General features: G+C 33.8%; 1 protein-coding gene across 1 annotated transcript in view; it reads right to left on the bottom strand.

Moving 5' to 3' along the window:
* AHR (aryl hydrocarbon receptor) overlaps positions 1-17,307 on the bottom strand; it is a 48,347-nt gene that overhangs the window by 16,450 nt on the left and 14,590 nt on the right. The window contains exons 3-4 of the mRNA XM_017956878.3: positions 7,065-7,171; positions 1,231-1,320 (exon numbers count right to left, since the gene is read on the bottom strand). Of these exons, the coding sequence (XP_017812367.1) occupies positions 1,231-1,320; positions 7,065-7,171 (197 nt within the window). The remainder of the gene's footprint in view (positions 1-1,230; positions 1,321-7,064; positions 7,172-17,307) is intronic.

Raw genomic sequence — 17,307 nt, 5'->3', positions numbered from 1 at the left:
ATGTGTATATGGGAGAAAAAAAATGGATTGGAAAATGGCTGATCTCTTTGATTTTCTTACTGATATAAATCACAATATCAAATCATGATTAAGACAGTTATATAATTCATTTGGCTTCAAACAGGCTTTTCTATGGACATTAATATATTTTCTTTAGAATGCAACAAATCAGAAGTTTAGACTTTGTGGTAGTAGCTAGATTCCACTATTTTAGTCATCTACACTGAAATCTTCCTAGGAACGTAATCTTCTCATATTAAATCATCTTGATGCCATTACACAATTTCCAGAAGTTGCATCTGAAACACAAGTTGAAATGCACATCCCCTTTTACAAAAGCCTTCAGTGGTCTCCATAGGACATACAATATAGTTGAAGCTCTAGTCTATATAACTGTTATTAAGACCAGCAGCCTTGTGAGATTGATAGAAGTGCAAATTCAAGAGCCCCACTGTGAACTACTGATTCAGAACATCTGGCAATGGGTCTCAGAGATGACCAAGTTTTATCAAGGGCTTCAGGTGAGTTCTTGTGCACATTGCAATTTGAGAACCAGATATACGAGAATAGCAAGCATTCAAATGTTACAATCTGTTCTTAAACCATAAAAGATGTTATTGTCCTTCAAATATGTCAAGTATTTATAATTCCATCTATTCTTCATTCATTCAATAACATTAAACAAGCCAGTCACGTTAGTTTCCTTCAATGACTTCCAGTCTAGTACTTACAGTACTTCTATATTCCTATGTTCTCTTGTCCACCCACCTGCTACACAATATTTAGGTCAGCTTATATACCATTTGATTTAGGATATCTTCCGTAATCCACATAAATCAGAATTAAAGGTATAAACCATAGGATTTTACTTGTACTTTTTATACAGCACCTCATTCATTTCATAGTTGTCATATATACTCTGCTATCCATTGATGCCAAATAATTTTGATCTTATCCCCTAGACCCCATGTGCCTGAAAGTTTCTTATATATGAGATTCTTGATAAGCAAGAAGAAACACAATAACCATGAATCGCATAAAGATTTAAAGGAATTAATAGTGCAGTAAATTATTAATATTAGAAAAAATTATTAGCTACAAATACATAATGTATTCTACAGCATATATTGATACTTTATACATACAAATGGTCAACTGTGTCCAAAAGTATAACATACATGAAAAGTAAATGATATAATAATATAAATGACATAAGTAATATATACTTACCTGCTGAAACCCTAGATAATCTTGTATAGTAGAAGAAGCATAAAAGACCAAAGCATCTGTAGTGACAACTAATACAAAGCCATTCAGAGCCTACAAGGAAAGGAAGTTCTAAAATTAGTAATATGACTTAATATTGACCGTCACATAAAAGTTATTACTTTTATCTCTGAAAAATCTTCTCTTCAAAATGGTTAAAATAATTACATTTCACAAACACAGCCATAACATACACTCCTGGACTAAGAAATACCTATTCATACCTTTTGATTTGTCTACGGAAAAAACAGCTAAATTTAATGCTCAATCAGAATAACTTTGGTAGAATATGGAATTCATCTTCTTCCTCATGTTTCAGATTTTCTCTTTTAAATATATTATACATATTTTTTAAAGAACAAACTATTTAGACATTCACTATAGTCTATCACACTGCTTTTTTTTAGGGCGAAACTGGAGGCAAAGATGTTGATTAGATTCTTAAAGTGGGAACACTAAAACTCTTCTTGTACAAAGACATTTCAAGCACTGACACAAACATTTTAAGTCATAGAACATTTTAAGATTTTTATAGGAAAACACAATGAATTTAGTCCACTAAAATTTAACGTCATTATGAACATATACTTAAATTTATCATTTTGTATGTGCTATTTCTATTTGTTCACAGCACATCCATATGTATAATGTTTCTTTTTCTCTCTGTTTTGCCTGCTTTGGGTCCATTATTATTAGCCCATACTCTTTAGTTTGGAAGTTATAGTCTCTTTTTCTATTACTGGATAATTCAAGTCCAATATCAACTAATACCTTTATTCTCCTCTTGGATAACAATCGTATCATAGATCACTTTATTATTATCATATATTTTAATTCTACAAGCCCTCACTGTTTTCTCCTTGAGTTCAATTTGGTATTTGATCTATTCTTTACTATGTGATCATAGCTAATGTCTTCTAACACCCTCTTTTTCATGTAAGGAGAAATATAGTATGGTTTAGTTTAAGAATTGTACTGTGTAGTCAGACAGATTTGGTCTGGACTCCTGTCTCCGTCTATTACTAGCTGTGGGGCTGTGTGGCTTTGGTTAAGGTATTTACTCCTTTTTAGGCTTCAGTGTTATTTCAAAAACTGGCACTTCATCAGGTAGACATAATGACAATATCCCACCTAACTCAATGCTTAGCACAGAGCTAGCACTCAGTGTAATAAGGTACAATGCTATATGGTTGTAGAAATAAGCAAATAAGGCCGGGCGCGGTGGCTCAAGCCTGTAATCCCAGCACTTTGGGAGGCCGAGACGGGTGGATCACGAGGTCAGGAGATCGAGACCATAACACGGTGAAACCTCGTCTCTACTAAGAAATACAAAAAACTAGCCGGGCGAGGTGGCGGGCGCCTGTAGTCCCAGCTACTCGGGAGGTTGAGGCCGGAGAATGGCGTGAACCCAGGAGGCGGAGCTTGCAGTGAGCTGAGATCCGGCCACTGCACTCTAGCCTGGGCTACAGAGCCAGACTCCGTCTCAAAAAAAAAAAAAAAAAAAAAAAAAAAAGAAAGAAATAAGCAAATAAATACTTACATCACGATGCTTTGAGAACTATAAAGAGCTATATAAATAATAGTGATTCATTTATTCAACACATAATAAACTATTACATGCCCAAGGGGAAATATGTATGCTAAGTACTGGGATTTAAGAGTTAACAAGGCTTTGCCCTTGTGCTTATGATGCTCACATCTAGTCTAGTCAATATCTTCATTATCATATGAAATAAATGAAATACAGTGGCTCTCTCTCTTTTCACTCCAATTACTTTCCACATTCAAGATTCTTGATCTGTATTATCTGACAACTGGACTACAAAGATAACAACTATTATTTAGTATTCCTTTTTCTAAATGTTTTTATGTATTTGAGTGGTTTATTTCTCCCAAAAACCCAATGAGGTAAGTGCCATGTTCCAGTTTTACAATAGAAGAAACTGAAGTCAAGGACTATACCTTTAAAAGTAACTTGCCCAAAGTCACAGAGACAGAAAATGGCTGATCCAGGAGATAAACTCAGTCTGGTTCCAAAGCATACCTACTTAAATAACATGATATGCTGCCTTTATGTGTTATCGATCCCAAATTGGTGCATGGTTCTGACTGTTTTGTTCTGTTTTTTTACTTTTAAGGTCAGGGGCACAAGTGCAGGTTTTTCACATAGGTAAACTTGTGTCATTTGGTTTTGTTGTACAGATTATTTCATCACCCAGGTATTAAGCCTAGTACTCATCAGTTATATTTCCTGATCCTCTCTCCCTCCTCCCACCCTGCAGCCTCTAAATGGCCCCAGTGTGTGTTGTTCCCCTCTGTGTGTCCATGTGTTCTCATCATTTAGCTCTCACTTATAAGTGAGAACATGCAGTATTTGGCTTTCTGTTCCTGTGTTAGCTTGCTAAGGATAATGGCTTCCAACTCCATCCATGTCCCTTTAACCACAAGCAGGCTCTCAGGTTTTTGACTACAAATATTATATGTAATACCCGGCAATTCCCTTAGGATAAACAATGGTGATTCTACCCATAAGAACTTCAATATTTAATGATTAACACACTCAAAATTGGATATTCTTAAATTCTCTTGACAGTAACACCATATATCCGTCATTGCACTGATTTATTCTGAAAATATCTGCTTCTCAGGAAGATTATCCATTAATCACATTCATATTATTTTGTAGAACATCATACGTTTTCAAACAGTGAAACAAATTTAGTCACATTCCAATAAACTCATTGGTGTATATGCCGGAAGACAGAAGGATAATTGAAGTACAGTTATCAAATCTCTTTAGACAAATGTTAATTGTTAGAAATAAAAATCTAGAAAGAATAGATGCATATCAATTTTTACATATCTCAAATGATCTCAAGTACCAGGAGGAACAACGTTATTACTTGTATTGATTTGTCTTAATAAACTAACAGAAGGAATTAATATACTAATTAAATAAAAGAGATCATCATTCTTTTAGTCTTAGTCACAAACATTCACTCAACCTATCTGAAAATTATGTTGAGCTCACTTACTATTTAAGAGAAATTGCAATTAATACTGTTACATAAAATTTCAACTGCTGTCACTGAAAAAGCTGCAAGATTTTAACAAGTACAGTATTAAATAGCAAGAGATATAATTTATTTTAAACTTATGAAATAAACATGTGAAGTAAATAAAGACACAGTTATTAGCATTGTTTCATTTTTATTCCTTGTAAAATAGTAATAAATTGAAGCTAACCTAGAAAGATGTCTTAAATTTTTAATAAAAATTTTTTTTTTTTGAGATGGAGTCTCGCACTGTCACCCGGGCTGGAGTGCAGTGGCGTGATCTCTGCTCACTGCAACTTCTGCCTCCTGGCTTCAAGTGATTCTCTCGGGCCTCAGCCTCCTGGGTAGCTGGGATTACAGGCACCTGCCACCACGCCCAGCTAATTTTTTGTATTTTTAGTAGAGATGGCCAGACTGGTCTTGAACTCCTGACCTCGTGATCCACCTGCCTCAGCCTCCCAAAGTGCTGGGATCACAGGCGTGAGTCACTGCCCCAGCATTTTAATAAAAAATTTTGTAACATTTTCTTTATATGCCTTTGTTAAGCAGAGGAAAATAATTCTCCTCAAAAGTTTTAGGCCATATGGTATACAGAACCTCTGGTAACATCTTCCACATTGTACGGGTAATTGGCTGATAACTGTAGGTTGCAATATAAAGTCAGATGTCATTATGCAATTGTATATAATCAAACAGCCATTTTCACATATCTATAATGTTTTTAGTCATCTTCTTCATAAAAAGATAACATATAAGCACAATCCTAAGAAAATCATATAGTATGTGAGTCTTCTGATTAGAGAGCAATCTACAAATGGTATTCAATATAAACAGGTAAGTTTATTTTAACTTCTTAAGGGCTACCAATTTGCAGATAATTTAAAATATATATATTCCATATAATTATAGCTTTACAGCTTTGCATTCTTATTATCGTTATTCTGTTTTCCTGACATAGGGTATGTACACAATTTGTCTAAACGTTTTGGGAAAAAAATAAAAATTATTGGTCCATAATTTAAACCAACTTGCCAAGTGTTATGGCGATCAGTCCATATTTGTCTATTTCACCTGAACTACAGGATTTCATTATGGCCTTAGTAGATAACCCAAGAGGTGTGTTTAATCATCTTAAGCAGCAATTATTAAAATGCTTTCCTATGACCTGAATACAGAGTCTTTATGTTTGGATTTATATATAATTGAAGATCCTCAGTTGGGGCTGGGGGAGGACTCATGTTTTAATAGATTTACTTTGTTTAACATAAGTTAATTTTTGCTAACAGGAATTGGAATGTGATTACGCAATTGTAATAAAAAATGCTATATTATTAGGCACATCACCATTCACCGAATGAACTAGTGGAGTTACCAAAACTTAGGGTTACTTTTTGTAACAATGGTGAAGTTAGTTTTTCTAGTCAGTTCAGTGGGTGAAACTGAAAATGATCACATAGTTGTGATAGCACACATGGCACACATCTTTATTCTATCTTTTTTCAAAAAAAAAATTATCTGAGAATTTTAAGTGAGAATCAATCATGGCATCAATTCTAAAAAAAAAAAAGAGTAAAAAAAGATTCAAAATGCTTTCACAGGCAAATTAGAAACTAAATTCTGAAGTATAAAAATAGGGACTACCGTTGAGAAAATCTTTAGTATGTGAATAAGTCACAAACAGTTGCTAAAATAAAATGTAAGTTATAATATATTGACAAAATGAAATTTGGGTTAAGAAGTATGTTAAACTGAGAAATGCATTTAACAATTTTTTTTTTTTTAGACGGAGTCTGGCTCTGTTGCTCAGGCTGAGTCGCCCAGGCTGGAGTGCAGTGGCACAATCTCGGCTCACTGCAAGCTCTGCCTCCTGGGTTCACGGCATTCTCCTGCCTCAGCCTCCTAAGTAGCTAGGACTACAGGCACCAGCCACCACACCCGGCTAATTTTTTGTGTGTGTGTTTTTAGTGGAGATGGGGTTTCACCACCTTAGCCAGGATGGTCTTGATCTGCTGACCTCGTGATCCGCCCGCCTTGGCCTCCCAAAGTGCTGGGATTACAGGCGTGAGCCACTGTGCCCAGCCGCATTTAACAATTTTAATAGAGATACAGTCAATAAAAAGTATATATAAATTCAACATCTTAAATTAGAACCTTTAAAATACTCTAGGAGTTCTTTCTGTTTGAAGAAATATTAATGCAACAGAAGGGGTGGACCAGTCCTCTAACTAATCTCCTTCATATACAGTCATGTATTACTTAACAGCGACATATGTGGTTAGGTGATTTTCATCATCACACGAACATCATAGAGTATACTTACACAAACCTAGATGGTATAGTCTACTATACACTTACGCTATACAGTGTAACTTATTGTTCCAAGGTTACAGACCTGTACAGCATGTTACTATACGGAATACTGTAGGCAATTTTAATACATGGCAAGCATTTTTGTATCTAAACATATCTAAACTAGAAAAATTACAGTAAAAAATATGGTGTAATCTTACGGGACCACTGTCGTATATGTGGTCTGTTGTTAACTGAAACGTCATTATACGATGCATGACTATAATTCCATTTTTTCATGTATTAAGCATCATTCACTATTGCAGTTCAGATGAAACTGACAAAAAACATTGAGTGAATCCCAAATAAACTGGGAATTATTAAAACATTTATTAATTCATTTTCCATTTACAACTGTCCTTAGTGTAAGAAACTATATTTATGAAAATTTACCTGTAATAAGAATTCTCCTTCTTGTAAGTTCAGGCCTTCTCTGAAATTTGCTGCTCTACAGTTCTCCTGGCCTCCATTTCTTTCAGCAGGGGAGGATTTTAATGCAACTATGCAAAAAAGGGAAAAATAATGATTTTAAAAGTAAGCAAAAGTAAAGAGCTATAATAGAAAACTTCTGAACACCAAACAAAGACACCTTGAAATACTGGCATCTACTGGTATTTTTAGTAATTGGGTAATACAAGGTAAATAATAAATACTAGGTAAGTAATCCTGTTGCCAGTGGGTAGTTCCTTATTCTATGCTAGTAACAAAACTGAAGGACTTAGTCAAGTTGTCAGCTGACAGATGGTTAAAAATTGTTGATGAGTTCACAATATGACTTTTGTCACAAAACTGAGGAGTTTCAAAGAACTGCACAATAGTGTTATAAACACTCCTCTCCACTCCCACCTCCTTTCTTAGGAGATTAAAGTTCTCCATAATGTAACCTACAAAAATGACTCCAACTTTTTATATATTTATCTAAATATCAGGGAACTGGTGGTGGTGAGGAGAACAAAAGCAACTATGCACCTACTGAGATGTATTTCTGATGTGTGGAATCTTCTTGTCCAGCATTTGGGTAAAAACTGTTAATTACTGTTATTATTTAATAGGTTCATGTTAAATTTATAAATTAACTCATGGAGAATTAATGTCTTTATAATCTTGAATCATTCTATACAAGAACACACATTTTTTTCCATTTAAGTCTATATTTTGTCCTGCTAGAATGTTTTAAAGTTGTCTACAAAAAAGATGTGCACAGGCATTTTTATATTTACTCCTAGGTATTACATCTTGTCAGCTGTAGAGTGGCTTCTCTATTATATCTTCTAACTGCTTGTGGATTATATATGTGAAGGAAAGTCTGATGGCATGATAGGATGCTTACTATTGGAGGTGGCATGTTATAATGCTATTTCTTCTTTTTTTTTTCCTCACTCTGTGTGTGTGTGTGTGTGTGTGTGTGTGTGTGTGTGTGTTATGTGTATATTTATAGTATGGGAGGAAGCACAGCTGAATAGAAATAATAATAGCTACCACTTACTTAAACATTTTGCCAAGCACTTTCAAATATTATCTCACTTAAAAGCATGTGGATATTGGTAACTGTTAGAATTGGGCTCAAATCTTACCTTTGACATTTACTAAAAGTGGGAGTTATTTGAGCCTGTCTCCTAATATGTGAGGTGGTAATTAAAAAAAAAATTTTAAGCACATCTCGCAGGGCTGTTGTGAAGAGTAATGAGAATATATGTAAAGTTTCTGACACACAGCAGATCAATAGTAGTTCAACAAACAGTAGCTTTAATTACTAGAAATATTTCTCAGAGCTTATGGATTCTCTGGTTATAAAGTATAATCTTTTAGATACTTTCTACTTTCTGACCATTTTTTAACCTGTGATATTTGAATAAGAGAAACCATTAAATAAAACTGACTCTGGCAGTCCTCTTAAGACATACTTCACCGTATGTTTATGTGACTAAATCATCCAGCTCAGTGAAAAAACTGGAGATTTACTAATAACTAGACTTTCTCTCAGTTTGAGCAGAGTACCACATATAAAACCTGTCTGCAGTCTTTCATGTTTGCAGTGTATTTTCTGGTAAATCATCAGTGAACGTGTCACACCAGAATCTCATGCCAAGTTCTTGCCTTTGCAGAAGTTAAAACATATCTCTTTGCAAGAAACAGCCAAAAGCACAGTCTCTGAATATAACTTCAAAAGGCCAGAGAACAGATTTCCTTAGGCCAAAAAACAGTGAGGCAAACTGACCTAACAGTTCATCAAGACCAAAGGAAATGTTTAATCTGTACAGAGAGAGAATGGTAGAAGAGAGAATGGCCTTTTCTCCCTTTCTGTTCTGTAAGTTATGTTGTTGCTTGCTTACTAATGGCCACATTTGCTTGAATGCACAAAACCATACAATGTCAGAGTCAACTACATTCTGTTACTTTTCTAAAAGCTCTGGTATGAAGCACAATTTAAGAGTTAGACCAAGCATCAGTAATACTTGCTTTTAAAAAGAAAACAACAAAACCAAACCCTTATATTATGAAATAAGCCTAAAAATGGACAATAACAGTGTCATATTTTATATATCTAAATTATCGCTGGAAATCTCTTAAAATTAATATTTAATCAACACAATTAGTATTACTTCCACCTAGAGTCATTGGCAGTAGAAAAACATAAATATTAAGAGATAACTACTTGATCGCTGAGAAGACGACTAAGCAATGAGAGAGACCATTCATCTCAGAGTAATTTATAATTTGTTCTTGGGCTTGCACTGAGGGTATTAGCCAATGTAATTAGACACTAGAGTCAGATCATGTCTTTAAGTAGGGCATATAAGCTGTGGAAATAACTAGAAAACAATGTCAAAAAATACTAAGTACCAGAATAGGGTTTAATTAAAATATTACAGGAACTTGAAGTAGAGAAAAAAATAAAAAGAACAAATTCTTTCTAAACAACAATGCTTATAATTCCAAATGCTGGAAGAATGATATTTAATATGTATAACTACTACATAAGTAGGAAAAGTGACAAGTTCATTTGTGGGAATGATTACTGGAGGTTTCTACCAAAAACAAATATGTAAATATTTCTGTTGCTCTTGTGTTTAAGGTTAATCATTGGTAAATCATTTAAGTAAATATTGTGCAAAGATGAGTCCGAGAAGGGTGGACTTTTAAAATCATTTAAAAAACACTGCTGTGCTTTTTTAGGAAACTAATTTTATGCCATGGCCTCTCAGCCTAAACTATGTAATTTCTACCCCTGCATGAAGTTTTTCTTCTATTTCTTGCTCTCATGCCTACTACCTCTAACTTATTAAAATTACTAGAAGCTCTATCAACACTACTCATTTTCAGGTATATAATTCTCGCGGTGATTAGAAAGCAAGCAATGAGTAAGAAAGTGACATTGAGACACTATCTCAAGAGCTGCTTCCTACCATCGGAGTGACTTTACTTAGTAATCATATGTGATACTGGGCACACGCCGTACACCTAGCACTTTCCACATATTATATCCTATTTAATCTTCATAACAGTTCTATGAGACTGACATTGTTCTTTCAATATATTAGGAAGCTGAGACTTAGGGAGGTTGAGAAAATGTTCCCAGGGTCATAGAGATTTAAGCGGCAGAGCTTAGACAAAAACTCAGGTAGCCAGACCTCAGTGTGTGAGCTATTATTAACCACTGCCCACTATGCTAACCATGTTTGACCTTTAGTTTCCTCATCTTTAAATGAGGACAATGCTACCTCTTGAGACAAATTCTTGTGAAGACTAAAATAACATGTAGAATACCAGGGTAATACCTGGGATCAATCACTGACAATCAAGGACAGAGGTAACGAAGTCTATGTTGAATTTATACACCCTCAAACCACGATGAGAAACTTACAATTAAAGTGCCCCTGAGGAGGCAACTGAGTATTTTATCAGCTTTAAGTGGAGAGCAGTAATAAGTATCTAATAGGATTGCTATGATAACTATACGACACATTTGAAAGTACAGCTGACCCTGGAACAACATGGGTTTGAACTATGCAAGTCCACTGACATGCTTCTGCCACTCCCAAGCCAGCAAGACCAACCCCCCCTCAGCCTACTCAACACGAAGACAACGAGGATGAAGACCTGTATGATGATCCATTCCACTTAATGAATAGTAAATATATTTTCTCTTCCTTATGATTTTCTTAATAACATTTTCTTTTAGCCTACTTTAAGAATACAGTATATAATACATATACAAAATACACATTAATCGGCTGCTCATGTTATTATTAATACATTGTTCACGGGTCAACTATACTTCAAAACTGTAAATTGTTACATAAATTATATGCATAATGACACTTTAAACATTACACCACTGGAATTAAATTTACGACAATCTATAGAAACAAAATGTCGTATCTGAAAATAAGTCACCAGCTGGGAAGTAGCTGCTGTACCGTAATGGGCATTTGTTAAAATCCTCCCCATCAGTGAGGATATGTACCACTTCCCAAAGTGGGAGAATCAAACTCTGAACATTCAGTAGAATGTTAAGATAGTAAACCACCAAAATATTTCCACTATTTCCTCATTGAAAAATCTATGAAGGAGTCATAAAATACAAATAAGAATTTAATCTAAAAAATGATGGAATTTAGAGTGCAAATACATCACAGCATTATCAAATGGCCATACTGCAGATGACTCAAGTTTTATTCCCACATGCATTTAACCATATCCATGTTTCCCAATATGGTACTTTCCTTCCTTAGACATCTAAGCTCAGATTTCCACTGCTCCCTAAAAGCCAAATCTCTTCATATCACATGCTTTGAATTGGTCAAGGAAAAAAAAAATTCATGAGGAATACTGAATAGTGGTAAACTGTATTTTGTATTTTGTTACTATAGTTTGCATTTAAATAGATGACAGGATAAAAGTCTTGCCAGGGAAAGCAAGACTTATAGTCCCTAACTGCTGCTATAAATTCAATATATTTCATAATATTTACCATCCTCTTTACTACTTTGGCAGGGAAAATTCAATTCCATTTCCATATTGACATAAACATAAAGGAGAGCACTGCTATGACTTATAAAATTCAACCAACCACATAAACTTTTATAAATTAGAAAGGGTTAAGTAATGCAGTATTTCTTAAATTTAAGAAACATTCCCAGTTTAGTTTAGTCTGGTATCATGGGTATTTCCAAATAATATATTAAGTGTACCTAAAAGGAGCTTCTTCTACATACCTACTAGTAAAACATACATGTTTCACTCCAATACACTGCTTCTTTTGTAAAAGAAGCATTCTTTTGAGGGAAGGAGGGAAGAAACTAAAGAAAACTATGTTATATTCTAAATTCCTAGGAAACAGAGATTAGGTCTACATAGTCTAGTACCTTCTAATTATACTGATAGACTACTGCTTTTCTGCCTACAAATTTCTAATCATCATTGTAGAATGGAAGAATATTCAGTTTTTTTAAATGCAAATGTTAGTTTACATATTTATGATTGATTGCAGGTTGAAAAACTAGAGTTACTGTCTTTTTTAGCAAATCTAGAAAATTCCATTTTCCATCTCAAAAAGTCCTTAAAAGTTTGTTCTATCCAAACTCTTACGTGAAAATTGACTTCCGAAGATTATACATTCTTCCAGTTACTCATTGGTCCGCACTCAGTTTTATACAATTCCTCTATAACTATATGACAAATCTCTGCATTAATGGAACCAACAAGAGCAGTTAATTGACCTTTTCAGTGGGGAATGAGTTGCACTTAGCTTTTCACATATACAAGAGTAGTATTCAAATTGCATTTTTAGTAATGTAATGTAAACACTCAGTGAGACCAGTGATTCTTAAACTTTCACAGACATTAGAATCACCTGGAAGGCTTCGAATATAATGCTTAGCCACATCTCTAGAATTTCTGATTCATTAGGTCTAGGATAGGGCTCTACAGTTTGCACAGGTAACAAGTTCCCCAGTGATGCTGAGAATGAGGTGCCACTCTTTGAGAAACAGAGACTTAGAACCTCATACTTCTTAAAATTATCATTCCATGCTGTTAAGCACAGTTATTATTGTGAATGTCTTCGGGAAATAATAACAATTTTACAAATACAAAAACTGAAGCACCTAACTTAAGACTAAGACATAGCGCAATAACACAAAATTTGACATGTATCCCATTATACCAAGTAGCATACAATGCCCAAATTTTGTATCCTCACCAAAGCAAGCTTTTCCAAGCATCTAGATTTGAGTATGTGCCACTTTCGATAAAAGAAAACAGTATATGTAAGTAAATTATTATGTATTATATCAAAAAGGGGAAAAACAGTTTATTAACAAATTTCCATCTCTAAATCAAAAATATGAAATTAACTAAACAAAGGGATTCTCAATTGATATTAATACCAGGTCTGTAAAGGCCCTTATGCATATTATAAAAAAGAGAAGAAAATTCTCCATTAAAATAAGTGAAATATCAGGATTCTGCAGGAAATAACTATGATTTCCATAACAGTAACAATTTTAATTATAAATTTTTTTTCACAGATCTCTCATTTTTAGGATTAATTTACTACAAACCTAACACATCAGGGCAAGCAAGTATCATTATCAAACATGCTGAGAAGATGAAGACCCTGTGGAACAGTGAGGTTAAAATCTACCAAAAAACACAAGATTAGTTAATTGAACTAGCATCCACAGCTCCTGCCTGTCAGTGCTTTCATCACAAAACACAATCTCCCTCTACCATGCTGAGATAAAGAGATGAAATGTCTCCATAACACAGAAACTAGACACGATAAAAAAATCCAACTGACAACAGAACGTTATGTAAAAATGACAATTGTGTGGGAAAATTTCAGGCTGGAAAATACCTGAAGAATTCAGTATGTACAATTCATTAAGGTTCTTTATGTCAACCAATCCCATTAGACTACTTGTCTCTGTCTTTTGTGGGTGTGTGTGAGACAGTCTCACTCCTGAAGGTCAGTGGCATGATCGCGGCTCAATGCAGCCTTGACATCCTGGGCTCAAGAGATCTTCCCACCTCAGCGTTACAAGTAACTGGGATACAGAAGTGCACCACCAAGCCCAGCTAATTTTTTATTTCTTGTAGAGACAAGGTCTCACTATGTTGTCCTGGCTGCTTTCGAACTCCTGGATTCAAGCAGTCCTCCTGCTTCGGCCTCTCAAAATGCTCAGATTACAGGCATGAGCCATGGAGCCCAGACATTTTGTCTTCCTCTTAATCTCCCACTGCTAACAACTGAATGGCTTTTTGGCCTCTATGGACAAACAAGGAACAGAAATCACCTTCTCTAGTGTTACTATTTTTCTGTACACACTTTCATTTCATGTTTACACTTTCATGTACAGTTTTCTCTCTGGCTCTCCAATTTAAGAACACATCAAATGAAGACATCTTGAAGTCAACTCATTATCACCTTAGCATATTTTCATACTCCACAGATTTCACTTTTACCACCCCTGCTCATCCTTAAAACATCTTATCTTTCGTACTTTTTCTCTTATTCTACATGCTCTCCCCCTGGAATATTTTATTCACTTTCATGGCTTAAAATGTTATTCTGACAATATAATGACTCTAAAATCTAAATATCCAGCCATGAGCAAATAAACGAATTTGAGTTACTCATTAAAATTCATTGATCAAAAAGTCAAAAGGCTGTCAAAGAGCAAGATTTAAAAATAATCCATAAATATTACTAACTAAATATTTCTTCACAGACTTTAATGTAATAATATATGTGAATACATTTTCTAAACCACTATAACATGAAGGTGTACGTTTCCATTAACCAAAGCACAAACCCTCACGAAATATCCTAAGATTTAACTACAGAAATTTAAATGTCTGTATTTGAAAATTTTCTAAAAAAGGAAAATTGCTGAAAGTTGGTGATTTTAATGTTAGCCCAATGGTAGTCTCCCTAAAAAGAAAAAAAATCATGACTAACTAGACCTGTTCATGGCCAAATAAGCAAAGATTCTAGAGTCATGCAGGACTAGGTAATGATCAAAGAGAAACCCATTAAATCAGTAAATTTAAAAGAGACAGGAAAGCAGCAAAATACATAATAAATGATGCAATGAGTTTAGATTGTTTGAATCTCAGATATTTGTCACTGTGTTCTTCAAAATACTTGTCAAAGCAAACAGAAGCAGAGATAAAAGTATCGTATATAAAGTTCTATCATATTAGGTTTATTCATATAATCCAAAAAATCTTACACTTTAAATTGGGGTATCTGAGGAAAAGAGAGATTAAATTCCTGAACCAAAGAGGTCACAATATTAAATAGAGCCAGGATTTGTATATTCATTCAATAAGAATGCACTATTATTCTTTGTATTTATAATTATTGTATAAAGTCCCTAAATTAAAATTGTAAAAGAACCTAGATTTATATAGTTTTACCTATGAAAGTTATGATGAATATTGTAATTAAGAGTTTCATGTTCTAAAAATGTGAATTAGGAAAAAAGACAACAGTTAAATCACCATGTAAGATGGATAATGCCATGGGCAAATCAAATTCAACAAATACTTTATTTGGTGATTTCAAATGTGCTAAACTGTTATGCAAGCAAACCTATTTCGGATAGTCCTAGAATTAAGAAACAACATGTGCTATGATACTATGATACTGAAACTGGTAAATTACTTGACATACGCGAATTTTAAAATTATAGCAAAGCAGATGAAATTATAGAATTCTCATGAATGAAAAAGCAGACATACAAATCTATTAGATTTTATAAAACATTCATTTTTACTGCTTGTTCAAGCTTATTCTTTGCATATACACATGTACATATACTTGTTTTTCAAGAATAATGTTCTGGTCTAGAGAGATACCAAAACAACTGAAATTCGGAGAAATGCACAAGCTGAAGATGAATAAACACAATAGCTCTCTTTCGAAAACCTAATGAACTGGGAATGAACTGTTAAAGCATCTGCAAAAGGAAGACCAAGAGCAGAGCACTTGTAATTTTTAATTTAAAATAAAGTCAAGAAAGATCCATGATAAACAATGGGGTCAAATAAATGTTAGATCATCACATAATATAACTATCATCCTCTCTTCCCACAGCATTTTTAGGCTTAATGAGTGTAAAATATTTTAACATGTAAATAATTCTACATTTTATAAAATGGTGATTATTTTAAGCATGTATAATGATTCAAGACTTAGATTTTCTCTAACATTACCTTGTTTTGAAAATAACTAGAAGAATACTATTCCCTATGACAGCTGCAAATGCAAGACTTTGAAACCAGAAACTCAGATCCCTAAGCTCCATTTTGTCAGGCTCATTAGGTGTTTGCATGTAAACAGAAAAGAGAGAGCAGTCATTCCCAGATTCTTAATTTTGGGGTAGCTGTATAAAAACAGAATAATTTGAACAAAATATTTACATAATAATGGGCATTTCAAAAAAAATAGTAAGGAAATCTCATTAAAAATTGTATTAAATATATGTTGAAATTAAGAATGAAACATTACGATGCTGATTAGATTGGTCAACAAACCCAGTGTACACTGTTTAACAATTCTGAGAGACATAATATGGGAGGAAACAATCCTTTCTCTTCACATCAACCAGTTTCAATGATTAGATTGTAACCACCTAAATCCTAGTCTCTATTAATAAACTACTATTGATTGTAATCATTAAGTTATTTAAATTTTTAAAATACCCTCCATCTCAGAGATAATATATTTAAATGTAATGCTTAAATCATGTCAAATAAACTATTTTCAACTTTATAATAACTGAAAAATTACTAAGCCTTGTTCAAGTATTTTTAAATTATATTTCAAAATGTTTTAATTAATTAGAAATGGATAAATATTAATATAGTACTTAAAACTTCAGTGTTGCTTTTCAGACAGCAGCAGCAGTACAGTCATGGTTCCAAACTTTAAGATGATCCATCCAAGTTGGATTATTTAAACTTGCAATAAATAGATGTATTTTCTTGGAAAAATATCTATTGTTACAGTAAAACTTGAGTTTCCTTTCTAACCAGATTGTATGATTACTCGTTTATATTGTTCTTTCCGCAGGAATTTACACACCCCCTGTTTGCATCCTGTTATTCACTTTGAGCTTCCCTTCGCTTCGCTATACTGTTTCCCTAATAGTGGGAGAGTGGGTCCAACTGCACACAAAAATCCTAATCATTGTTAGCCTGTTTCAAGTCTCTTCGTTTGCATCTACCATTTTTTCAGTTAATAAGGGTTACCCTTATAATTTCATTCTCTGTGTGCTCTGAAATGTTGCATTGCCTTTCCAGACCACTGGTAGTCTGGAGGAAATTTGGGCATTAAAAAAAAACCTGATTATTTTCATTTTCCATCTAACTGTATGTTTCTGTATCAAACAATCTAAGAAACTGCTTAGGCTGAATGTACACCACTAAAATCCAAGCAAAAATATTTACAGACTTCTTTAAATTTTATATGTTTGCATTTGTCATTCTGAAGGCAAAGAAAAAAAAATTAACTTGTTTAGGGCATAATCAAGGCTAGGCTAAATCACTGCCTCAGACTCCGTAACATGCTTGTTAAAATACTGATTCTTGGGTTTTACATAGAACTTACTTGTTATCAGCAGGG

Source organism: Papio anubis, chromosome 4 (genome assembly GCF_008728515.1).
Source record: "Papio anubis isolate 15944 chromosome 4, Panubis1.0, whole genome shotgun sequence".
NCBI lineage: Eukaryota > Metazoa > Chordata > Mammalia > Primates > Cercopithecidae > Papio > Papio anubis.
Note: the sequence above shows the minus strand (reverse complement) of the source record. Positions and strands in the feature narration are given on the sequence as shown.